This window comes from Ambystoma mexicanum, chromosome 2p, assembly GCF_040938575.1.
Source record: "Ambystoma mexicanum isolate Mex_15411 chromosome 2p, UKY_AmexF1_1, whole genome shotgun sequence".
Taxonomy (NCBI): Eukaryota; Metazoa; Chordata; class Amphibia; order Caudata; family Ambystomatidae; genus Ambystoma; species Ambystoma mexicanum.
In genome coordinates, this window is record NC_090923.1 from 1,468,256,369 (window position 1) to 1,468,282,741 (window position 26,373).

Sequence of the window (26,373 nt, forward strand, 5' to 3'; positions counted from 1 at the left end):
CCTAGGCACTACTGTGTGAAGTGCGATTGTGACCTCCTTCCCTCAAGGACCTAGAAGACAGTGGTTAGAATTACCTCCTGAATTACATATGGAAGAAAACAATACGGAACATAACAACCCTTCCTTACCGGGTGCAGGTTTGAGGAGCAGGTGTAATTGAAGAATCAAAGCAGGATTGAGTCAAAACAACGACAGGGATAAAATAATTAACGGGTAGTTAGTAAGGGATTCTATGCCCGATCGGCACAAAGGCCGCACTAGATCTGGTATGGTGCACAAGGGATGTTACCTGCAGCGCGTCCTGGATGTGCACGGTATCCAAATACAAATAAAAGTCCTTCCCAGGGAACGTGGATGGCAGTAGCTGAATTTCCAAGTAGAATGAGTTACCGTGGAGTAAGGCAGAGGCAGTCCTTATAGCAGGCCGGGGTCCGAAACCAGGTAATCAAGGAGAGTGCTGAGACCGAAGGCAAAGGCAGCCCATGGAACGGGCCGTAGTCAGGAACAAGGAATTCGAAATAAGCACTGAATCAGGGGGCAGAAAGCAGTCCGTTAAATGTTTGCAGGATCGATACCAAGGGTTCAACAGTCAGCACTAGGACCAGAGGCAAGAGCAATCCGTTTCAGCAAGCCGAGTGAAAAGGAAGTAATCAATAAAGAATTGAACCGGAACGCTGGTTAGAAGGGAAGTAGTTGCAATCAGAAGCAGCAAGCTCCTGCTCTGTTATGCTTTTAAAGCGTCGCTGAAGGCGGGACCGGCTGCCCTGGTCATGTGAGAATGTGGACGCCATTGTCAAGGCAACAGATCTCCGAAATGGCAGCGTCGCTGCTGCTCGCTTCCAGGGCACCTTCCAGTGATAGAGAAATGGAGCGACGACACACCGGTTCTTACCCGTGATGGATCTTGGTTTGTGCAGCTGTGGAGGCTAAAGAAGGGGAGTTGTAACACGGGGGAAATAGAGCGCAGAAGAATTGCAGCTCCACATAAATTGCTTGGAGCTACTAGCTGGATCTTTTGCGATCAAAGCATTTACAAAGGGGAACGTGAATTCATGCATTCTGCTGAAGATGGACAACATCTCAGCAGCCAAGTACATCCATCACCTAGGAGGAACGAGGTCCAGGCTCCTAGCGGAGCTGGCAAAGGACTTATGGCATTTTTGTCTCAAGTCAGGGACTTCAGCCACAGCAGAATACCTGCCAGGTACACTCAATGTAGTAGCAGACTGGAACTCCTGACACCTGGCGGACTCCAGAGACTGGAAGCTGAACATAGAGGTATTCCTGCGGCTGGCAGAAGGACAGCTACTTCAGCTGCAGACTGGACCTGACTGCCCGGGGAGCAGATGCATTTCTGCAAGATTGGAGAGGGGATCTGCATTACACCTTTTCCCCTTCATGATGCTGAGCAGGGTGCTGGTGAAGACTCAGTGAGAAGGGCACAGCTGATCCTAGTAGCCCTGATGTGGAAGTCTCAAGTATGGTTTCCGAACCTGATTGAGCTGACCACAGATCTCCCACATGTTTTCTTCCAGCCGGAGAACACCTGCTCACGGACCCAACTGGGTTGTTTCATCCTCTGGGAGTGGAAGGGACTCTCTTGCTATTTGCGTACAGGTTATCAGGAAACGCTGGGCACTGCCGGGCATTTGGAAACAGGTGGCAGAGCTCATCGCAGAGTCATGGGCTCCATCCACATGGAGGAGCTATGACGCGGCTTGGAACAAATGGCCGAATTGGTGCAGAGGGAGATATTTTCATCCGGTTTCTGCCCCTGTAGTAGCAGTCCTTAATTTTCTAGCACACCTGTTGCAGGAGGGGAAGGCTTTCAGGAACATTGGTGTCTGCAGGTCAGCGATATCAGCGGGACACCTCCCTGTAGACGGGGTTCCAGTAGAGGAAAATCCAGCCGTAGTGAGGCGCATAAAGGAGCCTGATTTAAAGTGCCTCCAGAACCAAAATATGTACACTTATGGACATGACTATAATACTACGCTTCCTGGCAAGTTGGCCAGTGAACAAGTATCTATCCTTAAAGCAATTGTCAGGCAAACTAGCCATGCTATTATGCCAAGTGTTGTGCAGACGAGTGGCAGACATCAGGGCCCTAGAGATGAACAGGAAGACTTTTGGGCCAAAAGGGGTGACTTTCACGCTAGCTAGGAGAACAAAGATGAATTCCACATCTATCTCTTATCCCTACTTGTCAAGTCACCCAAAATGGTGTGTAGCAGCATTTATCAGAGAGTGTGAGGATAGAAGGGCAGAGACAAGGCCAGCTGGCATCACCAAACTCTTGATAGCGGGTAGGAAGCCTGACCAGGCAGTAGTGACAGCCACCATCGCCAGATGGGTGTGAGAAAATAATCAATTAGCAGGTATTGACTTGAAAAGATTTGGGGCGCACTCGGTAAGAGGAGCTATGGCCTCGAAAGCTTTCACAGCAGGAGTGACACGGCAGAATATTATGCAAGCGGCAGTCTGGTTGATTCATGTAATGGTGACAGCAGTCATGGGAAGCTTTGAACAAGCATAATGCTTGCCTCCGGTCTTGACATAGAATGAAGACTACCCCTGCATACTGAACAGCGAGTCTTGATTCTATTAAAGACAAGGAGGCGGGCATTAATTTCCCACCCATCGCATGCACTGTATATCAGCATAAAACGAGAATGTTCAATTATAACTTGAGGGACATTGCATTTCCTTCACCCTAACGATGTTTGCCTTGTGTGCTCCACAGGGGAGGATCAGAAGGCTAACTGAACGAGATGGAGTGAGCTGCCACAAAGTGCAGGCAGAGCAATAGGATGCGGCAGGATATCAGCAGTCCAGTGATTAATTGATGCCGGTGTTGTTTTCGGGTGGGCAACACCGGCACTTTTTTTTGTGCACCGGAACATCATGCGGGGGCCAGCGCACGTGCAATTGAAATTGTTTTGTTTGTTATTCCACTCTTCCACACTTCGCTTCGATCATAAATCATTGTTGCAGGCCATGGCTCAGCTGGCTGGGCTTGGGAGGGACCATCAATAGCAATGCAACAACAAACTGTTACAAACAGCCAATGAAAACTAGCGTTCTGTTGTTACTATGCAGTATTTTGATAAATTCTGTATAGTAACCAGAATGTGCAGTTTTCATTGGCTGTTATGACTGAACCAGTGAAATAACATGGTGACGTGCTGTTGTTGCCACAGGAGGCAGTACGGCGCCACCTTCATTTCACGAGTTACTGTGAACTGAAGGTGTCTAGGCGTGGTGTCGGTCTTCGTGAGAGAGAGCCTGCTGCACTGTGTGGTGCGTGCGGCCTAGTTGCTGGGGCCCTGCTTTTTCATTTGTGTGTGCCACTGCCAGTGTCACTCACACTACTACTAGTGCCAGTGTGCGCCGCCTCCCCACCCCCCGAAGCCCCGACAGGAGACAGAGTCCGCGCCAGCAGCCGATTCCAAATCAGGTAAGTGAGTCACTGTCACTTGACTCTGACCGTAAGCCTATAATTGCAAGGCCCAGGTCCGGGCTGGGTCCGGGTGGAGGCGCGGTCCCCTGGTGATGTCCTGACACCCAGCCAGGACTCAGGAGGAGTCACTGAGTCAGAACACCACCAGGGGACCATGCTGATGCCTGGCCCCGGCTGTCTGTGTGACCGTCACCTGCTGCTGACTGCAGTAGTGGGTGCAGGCGTTGTTGTGTGAGTGCAACCCCAGGTCTCCTCTCTTAGGAAGAGGAACGTACAGCAGAGCAAGGTGCCTGTAGTGCTCAACATACACTTGTGTCGGTGTCAGGGCTGGACTGGCCTAGTGGCATGTAGATTCGGATCAATTAATGCCTTCCTTGATTAGGTAGAAAGCTTGCCGTGGCTTCGCTGCAATGCCTTATGAAACTAGCTTGGTTGTTGTCAGCGCTAATTGGGATTGGGTGTTTCAGAGGAACATGGAGCATAGTCTTGTAGTGTTTTGCAAGTTGGCTGAGTTTCGGATGAACTTCCCTTCCCTGTGCACTGGGACGGATAGCAGTTGTGAAAATAATAGCGCTGCCAAAACCGATGTATGTAATTCAGGTGATGCCAATGCTTATCTCCAATGGGTATTTCTCCCGGCTCGATGTAATACTAGGAAAGTTGATCTGGAAGGGAGGAAGTTTGAGAATTGCGCTGCCGACGCTGCAATTACCTACCGGGGGGAATAGGTGCACCAGACTTTAAGACCTACTATTGGGCAGATACGTTACAGCACTTGGTGGATTGGTTTATACACCCACATGAGGATGCCATTACCAAATTCATTGTAAACATGTGCAAACCAACGCAGCTTTTTGAACTCATGGGAGAGAGTAGGAACAGAAGTTTATTCCCTCCCCAGTGACCAGGTGTATACAGGTATGATGGCAGGCGACGAGACTGCCAAGTCAGTAATTACCATTCCTGTCTGAAATGAACCTGTTAAGCAGTAGATTGGGATACACCCTAAGAAGTAAACGTGATTAATTTGTGTTTCGGATGGGTCGGGCGGTCATGTGAGGGACATATAGAGTGACGCTTTCATACAGTGAAATTTGGGCTCAACTGATAAAAGCGATTTCCCTATTTTCTCAAGAACCAGACAATGTGGATAGAACATGTTCTTGACTGCGCTTCGGTTAGAACTTTACAGCACTCTTCCCCGACCGGTTCTTGACTTCTTGGCAGTATGAATTCTCTGCCACATGCACAATCCTTTGGATTGTTAAGGGTGTCACGGCAGTATATATCCCTCTCTGTCTTGCTGCCCTGTGGCATCTTCTCAGCAGCTTTCTCCTGGAGTGTTTCACGGGCTGGAGGAATCTGTAATGGATTTCTTGTGTGCTACATAAGTGCAGAAGGTGTAGGTGGTCGCTGAAAACAACAACACTTCAATAGGGTGTGCTGGTAACAACTTAGTCCAACTGGCAGTCTTTATCCTTTGGGCCAGTTTACTGGATGCCTTGTCACGTGCCTCAAAGATAGTTCAGGGTTTCGTGGCAGTTGCTGGAACCTTGATTTGCCAGGACTACAACTGACATGTTTGAGACACACATTTAGCTTAACAGTGCAGAGCGGCTTTTTTGGTGCACTTTACTTATTGTATATTCACATGGCTCTACAACGTCAGAGACTAGAGCAGTTAACTTTGAATGAATTGAAACTCATACTCACCCCTTTAATACAATAAGTCTTCAACTGGGAAAAAGTTGCATCTTGCACCAGCAAACCGAACACCTTTTAATACAAGTGCTTACTTGCATGTTCTTCAGCATAACGTTGTACGGTTATGTCTCGGGAGGATAGCTCAGTGGCAATGTGCTCGCCTTAGAAGCAAGACAACACAGAGCACCACAGGTTCGCTCCCTGGGTCAGTGCTTAGAAACCTCTGGGTATTAAGCGTGTTATAAATAACCTATCATATCATAGATGAGCGGTATGTATCTTGCTTGGTAGCAACCTAGTAGCAGCATACAAGAAGAAACAGACACTCCCACAGAATGATTAGGAATTCAGGAGGTGGTAATATAGTGATTACATGGGAAGTTCAACAGTCCAACAAAACTGTAAATTAACGTGCACTACTAAAAGATAAACGTTTTCTTGGGAATTTATGTGTACACCTTGAAATTCTGGGAAAGAATGTTACATGTGATATGTTAAGTGAATGAAAATATATGAAATTGAGTGGGATGGGAGGCGCAAGAAGGGTCATTTTGGGGTAAAGGTATATTACTGATTGAGCTGAAAAAAAGTTTACGTTTTGTCTGTAAACATCTTATGGTTTTTGGTCATAACAATTGTTTTCCAACTTTAAAGCATTATACTTCCTCATTCTCTGCCAGTGATGTGCCAAGGGGCGGAGTCAGAACACCCTGGCTTGGGACAAGCAGGGAGTTGGAGTGGTGAAGGTGGATGCTCATGACCCTTGACCCGATGTGTGCTGCTGTTGTCTGCAGGGTGGCTCTGTCCGAGCCAAGGTAAGGGTTTGAAATGTTTATACCCGAATGAGTGTATCTCTGGGAATTTGTGTGTGTATGTTTTCTTTGTTGGAAGCATTTGTGAACGGTGAATGTGGGGTATGCATGTGTAATGCAGGTGTGATAGAATTAATCCTGCATGAGGGCAGTCCACAAGTAGAGGGAACAGACAAGTGGATGACGTCTGCCACTTTTTTCATTGAGCAGACACCATCTCCTGAGTGCTTATTTCACTGTTTTAGAAATTAAAAAGATTAGTGTGTGGCCAGTTAAATATTTTAACTTGGAGATCCCAATCACTATTTGGTTATTTTGACAGCTTTAGAATGAGTACTCTGCAGCAATTAGATATGCATCCATTTGCTATGCTTTGCGCTCAGTACCATTAGAAGATGGCTGCCACTTTCTTGAATTGATCAAGATGGACATCTTCCCTATACATGAAATAATGTTGACGTTCAGTGTCTTTCTTTTTTTTTTTAAATGTGTTTATTAATTTTGGCAGTATGTACATATCACTAATACATATGAAGTACAAATACATTTTTGGGCTGCAGACTATAAACCATATTAACCTGCCATAATATCATAATATCCACATCATTATTGAATGCATTTTATAATCTTGCACAATGAACCCAATAGCATTAGTCCTATATATAATCCAATGTAAAGATGAGTATGGTGAAATAACACATACAGACAATACAACATAGCACAACCACAAGACACAAACAAATAAGAAACAAATAATGAATCATATAAACTATTAAATGGACTCCATAGTGAAAGATATACTTCTGTACAATCTTTATTTTCCAATGACACTTTCTCATATTTGGACAGTATTTGCATTTCTACCAACCAATCCTCCACCACAGGCTTTTTCCTACTTTTCCAGACTCTAAGAATCAACTTAATAGCAACCATCATGGCTTTATCAACCCATGCATCAAACTCTCTTGCAATTAGACATCTTTCTCTACGCATTAGTAGAATCATGTTCACAGCCCAACTGGGGATAGTTATGTTTAGGGTGATATCAATTCTGTCTAAAACTTCCTTCCAAAAGGTTTGCACCCTCGAGCAATCCCAGAGTAAATGCAATAATGTTCCTCTGTTCCTTTCACAACTCCAACACATCTCATTATCAAGCAATTTAAGCTTATGCATTCTTTCCGGGGTCCAGTATAATCTTCCAATAATCTTTTGCCTTATGAGTCTCAAGTTCATGTCCATTTTTGTTTTAGAGCCCACTCTAAGTAGTCCTCCCATTCCTTTTCAGTTATCTCTAGATTAATATCACCCGACCAAACTTCTTTCAATCTCAACCACTAATCTACATAATCTAGTCCCATAAATAGACACCCCGTGTTCCAGTCCATCAAAGAACTTGCAAATCTCCGGTCTCTCCTTTAGATCTCTATCAATCATATTCACTGTCTGACTTATAAGAGTACATAACTCTGTATAGCGATTCAGTTCTCTCTTATTTAAGTTATATTTGCTTCTTAATTCCTCCAAATTCAGTATCCTATTTCCCCCCAAAATATCCCTAATCTTAAGGATACCTCTCCTAATCCAGCTCTGCCAATGTAAACACTTGTTTTGCAATTGCAGAGCTTGGTTATCCCATATAGATGCCTCATGCCTAAACCCAAAATATTGACTATTTTCCTTAAACCATGTCACTAAAGCATTCCTAGTCACTACAATTGGTTGAAGCTTAATGCTTTTCCCTGAAATATTTTCTATTGTATGTATGGTATCCAGAGTATAAGGTTTACAGACCTGCCTTTCAATGTTCAACAAAATTGGACCTTTTCCATCCTCATTACTAAAACAGTGTGAGCTCTTCTTTACAACAAATCCATTATAATATTTAAAAAGATCTGGATATCCAAATCCTCCCTCTTGTACTTTACGCAACAAAATATACCTTGGCAAATGTGGTCTTTTCCCAATTCCCCACAGGAAGTTCTGAAAAACCCTATACATTTTCTTCACATTTTTTTTCGGAACTAATAAAGGAAGTGATTAAATAATAGACAACACTTTAGGTAATAACACCATCTTAATTGCATTTATTTTAGCCCACATAGTTAAAGTCAACGTTTCCCATTTTTTTATATTTATTGAAATTTTACTCAATACCTTATCAACATTCAACTTCACAATTTCCTTTAAATCTCTAATAATATGAACTCTCAGGTATTTCACTCCATCCGGGGACCACTTGCAATTCCACGATTCTAATACTCCCTTTCAATTAATCTTATGATCTGCCAACTTTCCTACCCCCTCCATCATTGCTTTCAGAACCGGGCCACATTCTGAAGGATTCAAAACAAGTATAGTCATGTCATCCGCATAAGCTAATATTTTTAGCTCTGTATTTTCTATTTGAATCCCCTTTATTCCATTATTTCGCCTAATGGTTCCAGCGCTAAATCTAATATGAATGGTGACAGTGGACAACCCTGCCTAGTGCCCTTCGATAAAGAAAATGCTCTCGATATTATTCCATTAACTTGCACCTTTGCAGATATATTCAGATGTATGCAATTAACTGCCTGAATAAATTTAGCACCAAAACCCATTTCTCTCAACGTATATTCTAAAAAATTCCAATTGACCCTATCAAAAGCTTTCTCTGCATCAAAAAAAGGCAACAAGGAATCTGTCTATAATTACATTGTATTGGCTTGTAATAAACGAGAGATTATACCAATCCAACCCATGTGTTGGTAGGTTTCTCTTCCAGCCCCTGCGTGCAGCGGGCTTTCAGGGGAAGATGAGGGCTGGAGGTGTTTATTCCCAGGCCATTGAACCCTTCAGTTCATCCTTCAGAATTCATGAAAATATATGAGTAAGTAGTTTGAGAAGTATCAGTGAATGAGTGTCTGGTCATGGCAGGCTGTATCATGCTTTAAATTGCAGAAGTTTATTACCCAAAGTACCCAGTGTGAAAAGATAGGATGTTCATATTTTTTTTATACAATCATGGCAGTTTTCTAAAATTATTTTTAAACCTTTATTTATTTGACTTGACAACACTCAAACAGCAAGAGACACACAAGACATGATAGCAGGATACAATCTTATACAACGAAAAAACAATACTGGTACATAGTAGTTATTTCGTACACATTAATGAGTCAGGGTCCAGGCAATATCACAGATAGAGGATTAAAGAGTCTCTGCTCAATGGGTGGTAGCAGGAGAGGGAAGGACGGGGTCAGAGGATTCCATGTCCAAGTCCGAGTTCATGGTAGACATATAGCTGTGGAACCTCCGCCAGATATCCCTCGGCCTCGAGTGTGGATGTTGAACGTACCCCAGGCTTCTTCAGTATCTGACGCCCAAGTAACTGCCCTGAGCCACTGTGTATACATGGGTGCTCTAGGCCGGAGCCAGTTCATTAATATGCAACGCACAGCCAGCAGCATACAGAGGCCAGCTAGCTTCCTCGAATCGCGGCCCAATTGAGGAAAGTCGTGGAACAGGCATCGTAATGGGGATGGGTCTATAGTGTGGTCCAGTATAGTAGACAGTGTGGAACATAATTCGGTCCAGAATTGTGTCAGTCGCGGGAAGGACCAAATCACATGGATATATGCAGCCTGATCGGAGCCACATCTAGGGCAGCTGGAGGAGAGCTCACTGAACATATGGTGCAATCTGGTTGTGGTGTGATGGTATCTGTGCAACACCTTGAATTGTATTAATTTAAATCTAGAGTTAAAGGATACATTATGGGTGCGCACACACATATGGGACCAGCGCTCATCAGTCATCTCTACCCCAAGGTCTTCTTCCCATCTGTGTTTCAGTGCAGTGAATGAGGGGGCAGCTCTGGTTTGTAGCAGGGTATAAAGCCTAGACACCTTCCCCTTAGAAGAGTCGAAGGAGCACAGCTCCGCAATTATGGTTTCATCAGGTGGTATTGTAGGGAAGTTGGCGTATTTAGTTTTGAGGCTTTTCCGGAGAGAGGAGTATTGCAGCCATGCTGATGGTCTCCGTCTAAGAGAGAGTGGAAGATCTGACCATTCAAGAAAGTTACCCTGTGCAAAGACATCTTGGATCGCCATGAAGCCTGCATCGGCCCATCGGGAAACGATGGATTGCGGGATGCGCAGAACCTCTGGGAAGAAGTTCCAGAGCGGAAGATCCCCCTGGAAAGGGTAGGGTGTGTCCAATAATTTCCAAATTTTAGCAAGGGCTAGGGAAGTATTAGCGACCGGATCCGCTGGACCAGAGTCAGCTGGGGCGGGTTTGAGAATGAGGGAACAAACATCCTGATCACTGACTGTCAGTTTCTCCAACCGAACATGAGGGGGAGGGTCTGTGGTATTAAACCAGTGGGAAGCAAATTGGGATTGTGCTACCATCCAGTACCTAGGGAAGTCCGTGGCGCCAAATCCACCGCACTCCAAAGGGGCAGTCAATGTTGTTAGTTTAAGCCGGACTGCACCGGAGTGCCACAAAAAGGTGTTGGTTGTGTGGAGTAGTGTTCGGAAGAAGTCATCACCTGGCCAGAGGGTGAGGTTAGTGAATCGATAAAGGAGCTGGGTCAGTACAACCATTTTAAGTATTCCTATTCGGCCTGCTAAGGAGATAGGGAGTCTGGCCCTGCTCACGGTTCTAGTGGCCAGGTTTGTAAGGTAATTCAGGTAGTTATCCTCAAGCAGCATCTCAACGCGACGGGAGACAATCACCCCAAGGTAAGTGAACCTGGACTGGGACCACGTGAACCCCCAAAGGTCAGAGGGGGGTTGTGTGCGATCAGTGAGCGGGAAAAGGACATATTTAGAGCAGTTCACCTTCAGTCCGGGTATGTGTCCAAAACGGACCACGTCTTCCAGAATCGGGGGAAAGGTTAGCATCTGGGGAACGGATGTAGAGGTGGGCATCGTCAGCATATAGGGAGACGATGTCGGACTGGCCCACAGTTCGCAAGCCTCTGTGGGCGTGTGACTGACGCATCATGTCAGCAAAGGGTTCCATGGCTATAGCGAATATTAGCGGGGAGAAGGGGCAGCTCTGTCGTGTTCCTTTGGCTATCTGGAAAGGGGAGGAGCACCTGTCCTCAGTGCGGACTCTAGCCGATGGACTTGCATAGACAGGGTCGGATTGGCCCCTCGGCCTTTCGGCCCGTGGATGGGCCAAAATCGTCCCTGGTGGGTGGGGGCCGGTTTCTGGCCATGCCTGGGCCGGTTTGGAAGAAGACATTTTTTTTGAAAAAATATATTTTTTTCACATTTCTTTTTTTTCAAAAAGCCTTTCATCCTTCTTAGGTTGATAAATGAGTACCAACACAAGTTGGGTGATATTGTATGCATATTAGTTCTATAAAAAAAGAGCTTAAGTGTAAGTGCTATACAATAACATATCATTTGGCCTTGGACGTCTGCTTGGATTCACAGTAATTTAGTGTACTTAGGCGCAATGCTATTTGATGCCACTTCCTTCTTTGTCAAGGGGTGAAAGGTCATGTTTCAATGCTTCCCAGGATGTCACTTTGGGGTGGGGTCAAATGACATCACTTCCGGTGATGTCATCAGAGGTCAAGGGTCGTGAGGGGAGGGGTGGGCCACTTTTTTGAGGCATTGGTTGGGCCACTTTTTTTTGGGTGACTGGGCCTATTTCTTCTCTCAGTCTGGCCCTGTGTATAGAGCAGCTTAACCCAGGCACAAAAGTGGGGTCTAAATTTGCATTTCTCCAGGACTCGCCATAGGTATTCCCATGATACTGAGTCGAATGATTTCTGCATATCTAAGGAGGCCGCCACTGCCTGCACCCTCGGGTCGATCCTACTGATCACGTTAAATAAACGTCTCAGGTTGAGGGAGGTGGAGCGGCCTGGAACAAATCCTGCTTGATCTGGATGAATGATGTGGGGCAGAAATGAGGCTAGTCGCAATGGCTAATAATTTGGCATAGATTTTGACATTGCAGTTAATTAATGAAAGGGGTCGGTACGAGCCGCATTGGGTGGGGGGTTTGCCAGGTTTAAGTAGAACCGTTATCATGGCCTCCCGGAGTGAGGAAGGGAGTATGCCCTTTTCACATGCCTCCTCCCATAGGGCCATTAGATGTGGGACTAGAAGGGATTTAAATTGTTTATATAGTTCAATAGGGAGGCCATCCGGACCAGGGGCCTTAGCAGATGCTAGCGACTCAATGGCCTCTGTAAGTTCTTCGGGAGTGAACAGCCTTTCCAGAGAGATGCTGGTGTCAGTGGAAAGGATAGAGAGAGGGAGGCTCTCCAAGTAGGAGTCGATCTCTGATATCTGGACACCATCAGCTTTCGAATATAGGGAGCTATAGAATGTTAGGAACTCTGAGTTGATGTCTTTTGGGGATGTGGGCAGTGTTCCATCGGGCCTCTCTATCGCTAGTATGTTAGGGGCTCCGAATTCACGGCGTATTAGCCTGGCTAACATTCGGCCTGGTCTTTCACCCTCACCATATTTCCTCACCAGATGGGGACTGTCTAAAAATGTAACCTCCCATTCGGCCAGACTACGGAATGTGTCCAATTCTGAACCCAGCAACGCTAAGGTCTCGGGGGATTGGTCAAGAGCATATTGGGCCTCAAGGGAAGCTAGGGTCGACTCGCTTCTTGTGATATCCGAGCGGATTCCTTTCAGGATACCACTTCCCTTGGAGATGGCGATGCCCCTGATGTATGCCTTAAAGGATTCCCAGAGGGTAGCTTGTGACGAGACAGAGTTAGCATTAAATAAAAAAAAATCCACGATGGAGGATTCAAGTTCAGAGCTAAAAACCGGATCAAGTAGGGAATGAGCCCTCATTTTCCATCGTCTAGCTCTGTCATAGTCCTGATCCCAACTAAGGGAGATGAGCACTGCCGAGTAGTCAGAAAGAGTTCTAGGGAGAATCGACTGGTGGGATAGGTGTCTAAATAATATGTCAGATATGAGCCACCTGTCAATCCTAGAATGCAAATCGTGCACTGAGGAGTAGTAGGAGTATGTTCGCGAATCAGGGTACATGAGCCGCCATGTGTCTACAACCGATAAGCAAGGGAGCGTTGTAAGGATAGAATGAGCTGCCCTGGAGAGCTGGCGGGGTCTGGAGCCTGATCTATCGAGGTTAATATCCAGTATTGTATTAATATCTCCTCCCCATAAGATCGGGACCAGGGGGAAACTTTTCAACAGAGAGGCCAGGTGCAGGTAGAAGTCAGGATCATCAATGTTCGGACCGTAGATGTTTAGTACGGCCACCTCTTTGTTTTGTAGGGCACACATATCTCCCCTGTGGGTCCACCCGTGAGTGATTGCACGTGAATTTAAGGCTACTGTGTATCAGAGTCATCACACCTCGACTCTGTGTGGAGTAATTGGTGTAGTACCTCTGGGGTCCCCACTGTTTAACTGTTTAGCCAACTTCTCACATTGTTCAGAGCGGGCGTGGGTCTCCTGCAAGCACATGATTTTGACGCCTTGGCGTTCAGCATGAAGTTGTATCTGCTGCATCTTTTTATGATTGCCTAGACCCCGTACATTCCAGCTCATGAACGCTAGGTCATTATCCGCCATTTGTATGGAGATGTTGGACGAACTCACGGCGGAGTGGCAGACAACACCGTCGCCTCACCAGTATTACCATAACCTGATCTTGCAACATGCGTGGCATCACTCGCGGTCGTCAAGCCTTTTTTTACATAACTCCCAATCCCCTCCCACCCACATCCCTCCCCCAAACAGAGGAATGATAACCCAGCACAACCATAACAACAACCAGATCAACAGCATCAGCTCCTGGGGGCCTGTTAGCTGGCCTGGCGGTAATGCTCCGGACTGGGGGACGCATAAGTAAGGATGGTCGCAGTTTTAAATGAAGTTAACCAGTGTGACTAGGAAGGAACACAGATTGAGGAACAGCAGAACGATAGAAAAACAAGTCCAGCTATTAATGTATTCCTGTGAAATGCAACAACAACTTATGTGCTCGGTCGTATATGAGCCTATTACCAAGCAAAAGCTTAATTGGCAAAAGCAGCAACAGTTGACACCACAGCAACAGGGGGGAAATCAGCCAGGGTAATGTTCATCGATGAATCTTGAAGCCTCTTCTGGGATTGTAAAGAAGAATGTCTAATTGGAGTGTTCAATTCTCAGTTTGGCAGGGAATGACATGGAGTACTTGATCCGGGTAAAGATGGATTCTTGCTGCTCCAAGAAGCAGCTCCCCCTTAACTCTAGCCGCCCTCAGGAGAGCATCACAATCCTGAAAATGTAAGATTCTGGCTATGATGGGACGTGGAGGAGCGCTGAGTCTGGGCTTTGCGGTTAAGGATCGATGGGCTCTTTCCACTGCAAATTGTGGGGACAGTTTCAGAGACTCCAGAAGTGTCAAAAGAATGCATTCCACATAGTCTTCCATGGGGTCCTTGATAATGTCTTCGGCACTCCGACTATGTGCAGGTTATTACGTCTTGAACAAGATTCAAGATCATCATTCTTTTTTTCTACTGCTAGCAGTCGACTGGAGAGTGAGGAGACTGTAGCCCACAGAGAGCCCAGATCATCCTCGGCAGCACCCACCCTCGTTTCAATCTCGGCCACCGGCCATCAGTCTTCTCGATGTTTGCTTTTATGGATGAGATGGTGCCGTTCATGTCATCGAGTTTGGTGCGCAGAGTGGTGAACCCCTCACAAATATACTCCAGCATCTTCTGTGAATCATCGGGGGCTAGTGGGGCTGACGTGGTGGGTGCGTCCTCCAGTGTTTCAGCCGCTGGTCTAGCCGGCGGTTTTGCAAACATATTCAAAGAGCTCTGTTTTTTCCCCGCGCAGTTCCTTTGGTCATGATGTCAGCTAAGGGGGGTTCTGGAGATATGTGTAAGTGTGGGTGGACAGAGGTGCCGGAATCCAGCTAATCCGAACAGCACCGCAGTGTGTCAGAGCAGGCTGCTCGGATCGCCTTCAGAACCGTATTGGATTCTCCCCCCAAAATATTGTGTTCTCAGCACTATTTGGGGCTTGTGGATGTGCCCCAGCAGGAGTTGTGTCACCGCCCTGCCTGTCTATGGTATCGCTCCCGTCGCTGGTGTTCCAAGTTCTGTTAATCCATGCTTGCGGCAATGGTCGCAACACGCCAAGTATCAGGGCAGGGGTGTGTATCCTATGGTGGGAGACCCGAGTACTGTTGTTCAGGAGAGCCAGCCACTAGTGCCAGTGGATGTCAGGGGAGGGGAGTTCCCTCCAGCTTCAGTGAAGGGATGGCCCGTCGGCCGTGGGAGTTTCTCCCAGTAGAATGCTGAAGTAAACAGTGTCTTCGGATGTTTTTAAATGCTACTTTTACTGAGCATCTTCACCTCTCTATTGAGCATGAGAGGGATCAAGGGGGCCTCCAGGGCCGCAAGCGTAGGTGCCGTCACAGTGCAGTTGCAACTCGCTAGGGTCCACCACCCCACCAGGTCTCCTACCTTGTCTTCGGTCCCTTGGAGAGTAAAGCCGCAGGCAGCGGGGAGCCTGGAGACCAACGCACCGACATGGGCCCAACAGCGGCGCAGCAGTCCCCCAGCGGTACCTCCGCTCCCGAAGCGCCCACCCAGTGGGGTATCCGTGATGGGCAGGACCACGTTCCGGGCAGGCGGGGGGCCCCAGCAGACGCCAGGCCGATCCCCACAGCAGCTCTCCAAACCCCCAATCCAGCTCAGCACGGGGGACTACAGAGTGCACTCGGCCGTGAGATGGCTGCCAGGCGCACGATCAGGGCAGAGACGCCCCTCCCCCCTGCAGGCCCGCAATGCTGCGACACACAGCAGCCGGTCAGGCCGCGGTCGCTGGAGCCGCCGCACGGGGAGTGTCGGGTGTGTTCAACACTGGTTTTTGTTGCGGACGTATCTCTGCATTCACAGGATCTTTGGTTCTGAAAGTCTGCAGGAATACGCCAAGGGGGTCCCTTCACAGGTCGCAGCAAGGAGAAAAAGGATTTGCTGCGTAGAGAGGGTTATTTTCGTCAAACGGATTATCCCAGTCCAGACCTTGGCACTCAGGCTTCCATTTCCATCAAGCGTAACAGCGCCCCAAATCATGGCAGTTTTTAAAATGTGCATAATCATGTAGTAATTTTTTTAAATTTTAGTTTTAATTAATTATTTTATTTAGCACACATCAGGGTCTAGAGGAGTTACTTTCCCCCCAGAGTCTAATAAATAGTCATGTGAAATATTTTTTTTAGAGCGTAACTGTTTTCTTTAGAATTATACATGACTGTGCTTTATGGATCTGGATTTTCCCAAATAAAGCATTGCAATGATGAATGGGTCTCATGATGGGCGTGGTAGAAGGGTTTGGGTTGTTAGAGATGTTGGGTACATCGTTGTTGACCATGGTGGCAGAGAATGTGAGATTGGTGAAAACATCCATGAGATCTTAATTGCAGCCGGGGGGAGGGTGTAATGGAGGATGGTTGTCTGCAGCAGATGTGAAAGTGGGAAATTTTGAGTGAGGTATTGAAAGGATGTGGTGGGGTATACATGTTTAGTGAATGGGCAGGATGTTTCTTTACAAAGACATGATTTACACCTGTTAAGTGGGTGAATTGCTGATTGGTGAGACTATAGCCACATTGGATGAGCCAATCAAAGACGGGGTGGACAGTACGGTTAAGTCATTTCTCTGTCAGTAAGAGAATATGTATGTTGTGGCTGATGCAGTTTGATACATTTGTCTACATGTTTGCTTTCTGAGAGAGTGCTCCTGAGCTTGACAGATGTGTGGTGACAAAGTGGGCTATATGGTGTGTGCATTGTGCATCGTGTGTACTGATTTACCTACATTGTTGGGTAATGAGTACTTAATTGGACTTGGGAGAGCCTATGTTAGTGTGGGCAGTTTTTAGAAGTGGATAGTGTGATGGGAGATGTGCAAGGCAACTTGTAGCTTATATATAGGAGGACCAGATGGTATCATTGAAGGCCATCCCGACCATAACAAGGCCAAATAGATGTCAACACAGGAGTCATTATTTACAGTTTGGTGCCTCTTCGTGGACCTATCAGATGTTGAGCCTCCTACACTGAAGAATGCATTTCCCCTAGTCACATAGCAGATCAGACCAGTAGAGATGTATCAGGACCACAGTGGGAGATAGACACTTCAAGCCTATTAATGGAAACAACAGGAAGCAATGTATTTTCAAATATACCACTGTGCATTAGAATAAATAACAGAATCAAAAACATCTTGAAACTAAAAATCGGCCAGCTTCTTAAAACAAACTATATGGTCATCTATTGTATAGCCATCCCACCATAGTCAAGGTGCTATCTGGCTCCAAATGTATTACTGAAACCAAGGGAATCCGCAAACAGTCTGAAGGTAGAACAGCCCGCAATGAGGGTAAACCCTGCTACACTACTCAACATGATGAAGCTATTGAAGGCTAAGCCCTAAAGCATTTACCATTTTCCTTCTAAACTGCACTCAGAAGTTCCCAAAATTGAGAAATCCATATCTGAAATGCTACCAATGCTATAAGGGCACTCTGAGGCTCAGCCATTCCCCGGCTTTTTTTCAACTTTGAAAAGTAAAGCTTTGAGGCCTTGATGAAGAACACAGGCTTTAAAATCCAATGAAATATGAACATAACAACTGTATATCCAGGAAATAAATCAGAAAAAGAAAACCACACACCTTGCTTACTGCACGGGGACAACACAGAATTTGATGGATTTCTCAACATTAACATCTTCAACCAAATCAATATAGAATAACACTGTTTCTCCCATTCTTGTACGCATAAAAACGTCCTATGCATAAATTGCAAGAAATTCCATGAACTGCATGGATTGCCATCACCCTAACAATATTTCCAAACGTGGCATTCTTAAGCTCACCCAATGGTCATCACTTTGCTGGGAGAACAACCTCTTAGATGATCCGATTCAGCAGATGTTTGTCTCTGTTTATAGTTGTTGAGGCTTCATCGCTTGATAACAAGGAGCCAGTGATATGGCAAAGTTATAATAGGACATAAAACTACATTAAACCTCTCTCCCAATCTTCTGTAAAACCTCCACATATACCAAAGGCACACTGGCAATGTTATTTGTATAGACATCTTTGCTACATGTTCTGTTCGAGTAACATACCCACGGTATTACACATTGTAAATAGGTGTCCTTCGGTCACCACAGGCAGCCATAGTTTTACAATTGAATAATAATGAGGTGTAGGTGAGGGACCAATCAAGTATCAAATTTCAGTTATTCAATGTACAGTAGAAAAATACTGTCACTCACCTGTAGGACAATGAATGTCATCGATTTTATTAAGATCCTGATATGCCATAGCAAAGGAATCCTCCTCTTCTTTAATGCTGGCTGACATTACTCGTATATCATGTCCTAAAATAAAAGAAGCACCCATGTTAAAGTACTGAGTTAATTGCAATGAATGAGCTGATTTTGCATTCAGCAAAAAGTCTACCATCGAATCAGTAAATAGACCTTCTACAATGGCTCGAACAACATTGAGTCACAGTGGCAGCCTTCTTGCTTGTATAAAGTCAGTGCCCCTTTTCCTTACTTATTTACAATGAACCACATCTGAAGTTAGAAATAGTAACTACATTAATGATGACGTGGTGTGCTGTAGGAGAAGTTAATACTTTTAATTTAAAGTTAGTGGGACACCACCAGAAAAGCTCCCCGCTCGCACGCAGTTCTGACTCTCACCTCCATGCATTCAAGCATCCACACACACCCACATTCCAGCTCCATTCAGCCTATACATGCATCCCTTCACACATGCATAGCCGCTTGCACGCATGCCCCTGGTGCATGCAGATCAGACACCACCCTGGAGAAGATGTAGAATAACAAAACCCTTGAAATTCAGTAAGAAAAGTTAGTGAATACAGAGTTAAGAGTTGCCCCTGTTACTCAACCCATAATCAAATACATGACATCACAGTAAGGATTAACGATTAGATTTTTTTTAAATGACTAAAGTCACATAGAACAGATGTAATTAACACAGGGACTTAGCTTTGTTCATGTATGAACATCCAGTGACTATAAAGCTTTATGTCTCAGTGTAAGAGGATTAGGAAATAAGGCCAGAAGTTAATTAAACTGGTTGAGATGGAACGTCGAGATTAATTTTGGTGAAATACGAGGGTGGTATTTTTTCGGGAATAGTCAAAAGGGGTCACCATGTAAAAGTGCCTGAATTTCAATAACCAGATAAAAGTGATGGCCACAAGAATAATAACATTGTAAGTGGGAACCTTAAGGATGGTTTTATGGATTGGCTCAAATGGGGTATCCATTAGCCAATATTGAAATGTAGTCATAACCCCTTCCATGAAACCAAAAAAAATACTAGAGCATTCCACCACAATACGTTGTGTTGTGATGTGGTATATGCAGGGGGGTCTGCCAGCTGAGGGGAATGTAATACTAGTCCTGGATCAATTAAGTACAGTAAATAGGTGTAATGTCAGCTGACAAATAGTATATAGGGATGATGAGTCTTGTTTTGCATCAAATGACAAACTCTTCACACTTGTTAAAGTAACAAGCTTTTTTATTGGGCTTTGTTGCCTCACACATTATCTCCATAACACACAGGGGAAGATTGAGATGGCCAAATGTTATGCCTTCAGGAGCCAGGCTACCAAGTTCAGGCCTTGTGGATTGCAGTGTGTTATTTGGATTATTGTGCAGAGTCAGCAGATTGTGTGCAGGGAGTAGTTTGATCGGTGGCTCTACTGCCATGTGAAATACCACAGCTGCTGTGCACACATGGGCACTACTATAATTAATGTTGTCTTTTTTTTAAGCAATGTGTGCATTACTCTGTGTCAGCGGGAACCGGGAGGAAAAGCATAAGCAAATGTAGCTGGCCAGTTCATCCACAGAGCATTGTCTAGAGACCCTGTGTGTGGATTTCTGGATTTGAAGGTTGGGCAATAGGTGTTATTTTTTTTGCAAACGAGTCTACGCTTGAAATACTGACCTGCTGAAAATCTGTTTTCAGTACATTTGTGCTTAGCTCCCACTTGTGTTCTTGGGCGACTGTTCTATTTATTTATTTATTTAATGTGTTACAGTTTAGCTAATAAACTTTACACATGAATGACAGCAAAATACAATAATAAGATTAAGATTACACAACTAAGTAAAAATTGACAATGCTAATAACAATAACAATAAATAAATAAATCTAGCCTAGACACAATCGTGCATTCTAAGACCTAAAACAACCTAGATCGTCCTAAATCAAACCCTGTGGAAATCACATCAGAACTCACCAGGATACGAAATACTGACAATATTTGGGAGAACGGTTAGCAGTTGGAATTCATAATTACAGGATTCACCATAAATAAATAAATCTAGCCCAGACACAATCGTGCATTCTAAAACCTAAAACAACCTAGATCGTCCTAAATCAAACCCTGCGGGAATCACATCAGAACTCACCAGGATACGAAATACTGACAATATTTGGAAGAGCGGTTAGCAGTTGGAATTCTTAATTACAGGATTCACAATTACAGAGTCACGCATGGCCCAGGAAGGGTTCTAGTAAAGGTGTATCCCATCTCTGCACCTGGGTGTAGATAATGCTGCCTATTCAGATCCTAATGCCCAATTTTCCCTCTATGACCAACCAAATGTTATATAAAGCAGTAAAAATGTGGATATTTTCGGAATTTAAGCAGTGATGCCAAAATAATGCCTTAGAGGTTGTTACAGAGTCATGCGTATACTTTCCCATATGTTGATATATTATGTTTGTCATCCCACTGCATTGAGTCAGGACATGTCTTGCTGTCTCAAGAACATTATCGATTTAACACAATCTGCAGATCCTTAGTGTCGACAGCAGTCGATCTCTCCGGCCCGTGACCCAAAGGGTCGGGAGTTGGCCCAGTCTTAATAGGAGTACAAAACGTCGCAGTCTTTTGCAAGGGCATAAGTTAAGGTAATCTTGCGGTCTCATATATGTATACAACCTAAATTTCACAAATTCATAACTTTTCAATGTACTGAGGTGGGCAAAATTTTCCAACCAATCCCACATATCTATTCGCTTGTCTAAGGCTCTCTGAACTTGCCAGGTATAGTCCCCTTCACGATACGTCCATCCTATATCAGCGAGATATTTTAACATTATAGCAGCGGGTGAGAGGATATTTTGTTTTTTACATATTTCCTTATCCACAGCAGTCAATATTGAATTTGTTGTACCACTACGCATTTTGATAAAAAAACCCTAGTCTCTTTTTCATCACTGTAGCTTTCAATGATGGTATGCCCAATTCTAGGCGTAAAATGGCCATTGGAATTCCTGGGGGCAGCCCCAAGACCCGCCGCCAGAATTTCCCTTCTATAACTTGTAGCCAGCTAAGATCTAGGTCGAACAAGGCCTCTAGACCATAGGTTATCATGGGAGTAAAAACCTGCACATATAGTTGGCAAGTGCCCCATAACGTGAAACCTCCTTGCTTGTTGGTAAAGTTCGCAACCAGCGATGTGACCTGCGCTGCTCGCGTCATCCGAGAATGTTTGCATATGGTATAGTCACCACTAGGTTCGAAGTCGATACCCATATACCGATAATGTGGGGCGTAAGGGATTATGTTCTTACCCACCATAAGATTTACACGTGACACTCTTTTATTGGTCAATCGCAATACCTTAGTCTTGTCCAGATTGATAGTGAGGCCATTATGATTCGCATAATCCCATAATGCAGTGGCCGATCTACGTAGGCCACTGATTGTGTGATCAAAAATGACCAAGTCATCTGCGTAAGCCAGGACAGTGCATACCAGCTCCCCAATCTTAGGTGGACAGTTTGAGACGGCCGTTATGGCCACTGGTATGTCATAAACATACAGGTTATATACCAAGGGGGCCGTCACACAGCCCTGTTTCACCCCCCTGTTCTGCAGCACTTTGTCAGTCAGGTGTCCTTCTTGATCTAATTTCAGTCTGACTGACGTATTGTAGTGCAGCAATTTAAGGTAATACAGGATGCCTGCTGGGCACCCCAGACCGTTAAGTTTAGCCCACAAACGTTCCCTAGGGATGGTGTCGAAAGCTGCTTTAAAATCAATATATAAAGCATATAAAGGTGGTGCACCTTTGCTGCGTGCTTTAGTTCTCAACAGGTTCATGACCATTAAATTGTGACTCGTTGAATAACCTTTCCTAAATCCACACTGGAAGATGGACAAAATGTTAGCCCTTTCTACCCATGATTGTAATTCCTCAAGCAGTAAAGAAGCAAACAATTTACCCGTTGTATCCAGCATGGAGAGGAGCCGATAATTAGTGGGATCTAGGCGATTGCCCTTTTTAAAAACAGGTATCAGTACTGCTGTTTGCCATGAGCTCGGTATTTGCCCCTGTAACATTATCTTTTTGAACAGAGTTGCTAATAAACTCGCCCAGAACTCGGGCTGTTTTCTCATAACTATATTGGCTAGGCCGTTCGGTCCTGGAGCTCTGGACGGTTTGAGCGTCTTTATCTTGGAGATTATGGCCGTATATGAGGTATCAAAGGCCAGATGGGGAGCCAAGGTTATCTGAGGGCCCAATTTGTCACTCGGTAGTTTTGTGTTACGGGCAAGTAAAAACTCAACCCATATCTCAGCTTTAATTGGATTAACCATTTGGCCCTTCGATGACTCCCTAGTTTCCCCCAGAACTGCCCAAATACTACGAGAGTTTTTAGAACAAATCGTTTGCACTAATCTCTGGTGAGCCCAGGTATTAGCGACAGATTTAATATTTTTAATAATAGATCTATACTTATTTTTGATTTTCCTCGCAACCACTCGTAATACATCAGACGGTCCTAGCTTTTTCTTGCTCATACGCAGTTCCCGTCTCAAGTCCCTTTTGGCATCTCTAATCTTATTATTATAAGAGCAGGGCCCACCCTCCGGTCTATACATGCTAGTGGTCGGAACCAAAGCATGTGTATGAGAGAAGGCTTTTATCCAATTTTCTATGGATTCAATAGACATGGAATGGAAATTGGGTAGATTTGGCCATTTATCCATCTCCAGTGCCAGTGCAGCCTGATTAATATTCTTAGCCGACCATCTAATGTTGGAGCCTGATTTATTCGCGTAGACTGTGCCCATATTGCACTTGTCGAAAGCTCTCTGTTGTATGTTTAGTATGCAATGGAGAGCTGAATGATCGCTCCATTTGTTTGGTGATACAGACATATCTTCTACTAAGAGCAGCATTTTAGGGCACATGAAGATGTAATCCAGGGTACTACTATAAAGCCCATTGGACCAAGTATGTTTCCCCGGGTAGTCACTATTCGTGTAGCCATTCAGCATTTCCAGATCCCATTCGTCAAGCAACCGACGCCAACGTGGTCCCTCGATGTCGGTTTTGATATGTGTTAATAGATGTTTCTCTCTTAACTTGGGGTTTTGAGGATATTTCCCTGTCACAGCAGGAATGCGACAATTAAAGTCACCCACAACAATCACTGCTCGGTTACCAGGTAGTACAGACCAGGAGGCCAGTAATTCATGAAGGGCTTCTTGAATAGGTTCACTAGTTCCCGCATGCGGGGGATTATATATATTTATCAACAGGAACTTCCCCTTATCATCTTGTGATCCATATTCAACCTCTACTGCCAGCATATTATCGCAAACATTACAGGGTATCTGCCTCGAGGGCAGAGAGCTGATCACACCTATCAAGAGCCCTCCAAACGGTCTCCCTTTATCGCCCTTCTTAGCATAAGATTGATAATTCATGTATCCATCAAGTAAAAAAATGTCCATTGCCCATGTCTCCTGTAGGCATATCAGGCTATGTTTCACAATAAAATTAACCGACCCCTCCGACGTCAACAGATGAGCAAAACCTCTTGTGTTCCACGATAACAATGTCAAATTTCAATGTTTAGGTAAAACCTCAGGAAGAGATTCCGCGAGCCATTTTAGGACCAACTGAACATCAGCAATTTCAACTTTCTTTCCTTTAGGTATCAAGGGATACTCCTCTGGTATGCCTGGCCCACTTATTTCCACAAGTTCGGCACTGGAGTCAACTTCGTCCAAGTCTGCATCAACCTCAACATCCACAGCCCTCAGCTCTTCACGGTATTTCCTAAGCATCTGTGCGGTGGATATAAATTTACAATGTATTGCCGACACACAGGGGTTAAGGCCTTTTAATGGTTCCACAAACAGGAAATCATCTGATTTTAAGACGCGTAGTTCAGGGACCGAATGCAGACGTATTAGGAACTCTGATCGTGGCAGCCATCTACGTTCGCAGGTTTTATGCAGGTTTTTGATCAGGCAGATTCTGTTCCCTGAGAGATCGGGTCCGTCCATAACTGATCTACAGGGAGAGATGATGGTACTAGCCGGGGCTGGTTCCGATTGAAGTACCAGGTCAGGGCCCCTGATCCGTATTTCTTCCTCCTCTTGAAGGCCGGCCTCAAATCGTTCCCATTCGTCTGCCTGGTCCTCTGTTTCATCCACGGTCGGCAATCTTTCCACATCATCAGTCGGATCCACCGTCACTGGTTGATCATATTTGGACGGCGAGACTAGATTCGTATCTTGATGAGTGATAAGCCAACTGCAGAGGCGACCTTCTCCAGAGCCCATCTTTTTCTTAGCTCTGGCTGCCCTTTTTTTTGCTTTTTTTGAGCGCCCCCCAATGTGCGCCGTCTTATCTTCTTTAGTTCCTTGCATCGTGTTTTCCTTATTCTTTTGCGCTTTCTTAGCCAGTTTGCGTTGTTTACGGGAATAGAAGACTGACTCATTCAAGTCCTCATTTACCGAGGGATCTTTGTCAGGTATCTTATTTATTTCCTCAGCGATACCTATAGCCTCCGATAGATTGATTTCCGCCTCTTCCTCCTTATTCTTTTCTTCTATTTGTGTATTAGGCAATGGGTTGGTATTCGTGAGTATCCGACCCGTCATTTGGAGCAAAATTTTGAGTGCAAATTGAAGGGAGGCCACTGAGGATTGAATCTCTGCCAGTTCCTTTGCCCCAGGGAACAGGGTGGAGAGATTTCCTTCCTCTGACTCCGGTCCGTCTTCCATAGAAACCATTACTAGATTAGGGGAGGCTGACAGTCGGCCCAGAGGTATCTCGTGGCCTATGATGTTATCAGAAGATGACATAGAATTATTCTCCTGTCGCAGACCTGTGTCTTCCAACGGCCTGAGGATCTGGGGAGTCATCCCCCGCTGGATACTCAAACACAGGTCTAACAGCGAATTGTTGTCTATGTCGTCAAAGTTAGTGGAACTCATTGGGTCACCACCCCTATCATCCGATGAGACGGGGTCCTCAATGATCGTAGAGTTAGTTTCTGTTAAGGGAAGGGGGGCAAAGAAACCAGTTATGGCTCCCTGTCCCGAGGGGATGGTTATGCTGGATTTTCCCTTATTATTTATTTTAGATTTTCTCATCTCATCGTTCGTCAGGGTTGCCACTTCCAATTGTTTCTTTGTCTTACGCAGATTGTACTTATTTTGTGTCATTTTCTTCCCTGGCGCCATTAGGTTTATTACAGAGATCAAGGTGCCTTCTCTCTAGCCAGTTTTCTAGATTTTGCTGCACCCAGATCCGAGCTAGATTTCAACACGTTACCTGCACTGTCCTTATTAAGCTGAAGAGGCGCATAACCAGCTGTCACCAAATCGTAGCGCCCCTCAGGCAGGCCCTCAGGCAGGCACTATGCAGGTTCAGCACACACACCCAGATGGACTCCTCACCATATGGTGGCTGTACCATTAAATCAAACCAAGGGAGGGAGACTGGGTATAAAGGTGGGGGGGACAGGTATCTAGGGGGAGGGGGGGGGAAAGGGGCTCAATTTAAGTGAGTAACACTGCTTGCTAGGCACTGCAAGTCAGTATAGCTCCCCCCTGCACTTTTTCCCCATGTGCTGATTACCCACCACAGCCTCTATCCGCTCCCACACCGAGAGGAGTCACTCTCCCACGGGCGTCCCGCGGACGGCGAAGTGCTCAGAGCAGGCTAACACTCCGGCGGCTCCCGTGTGCTCCAGCTGGCTTCCCACCAGGCTTCCCGCAAGAGGAGGTATCCAGCCGCGGCCGCGGCTGTACGATGAACGCCCACAGGAGCGGACAGGCACCGCGAACAGATTCGTACGTCGTCGTACGCTGTCAAGCGAGGGCGGGCTTAGGCGGGCTCAGTCTCAGGGTACTGAGGAAAGGACCCAGAAGGAAAAAAAGAACGTCCGCGTCGACTCAAGCCGACTCAAGCCGCACCTCGTAGAATCGTAACGTCACAACGATTGAGGCCGCCTCCGAGTCAGTTACCTGTTCTATTCATGGTGTCCGCTAGACATTTCTGTATCCCTGGAACTTGCT

The 26,373-nt window shown here is 45.4% G+C and overlaps 1 protein-coding gene across 1 annotated transcript in view; it reads right to left on the reverse strand.

Annotated features, from left to right (window-relative positions):
* LOC138567629 (zinc finger protein 12-like) overlaps positions 1–26,373 on the reverse strand; it is a 408,553-nt gene that overhangs the window by 41,537 nt on the left and 340,643 nt on the right. Inside the window, exon 8 of the mRNA XM_069646058.1 lies at positions 18,263–18,367. Coding sequence (XP_069502159.1) covers positions 18,263–18,367 — 105 coding nt within the window. The remainder of the gene's footprint in view (positions 1–18,262; positions 18,368–26,373) is intronic.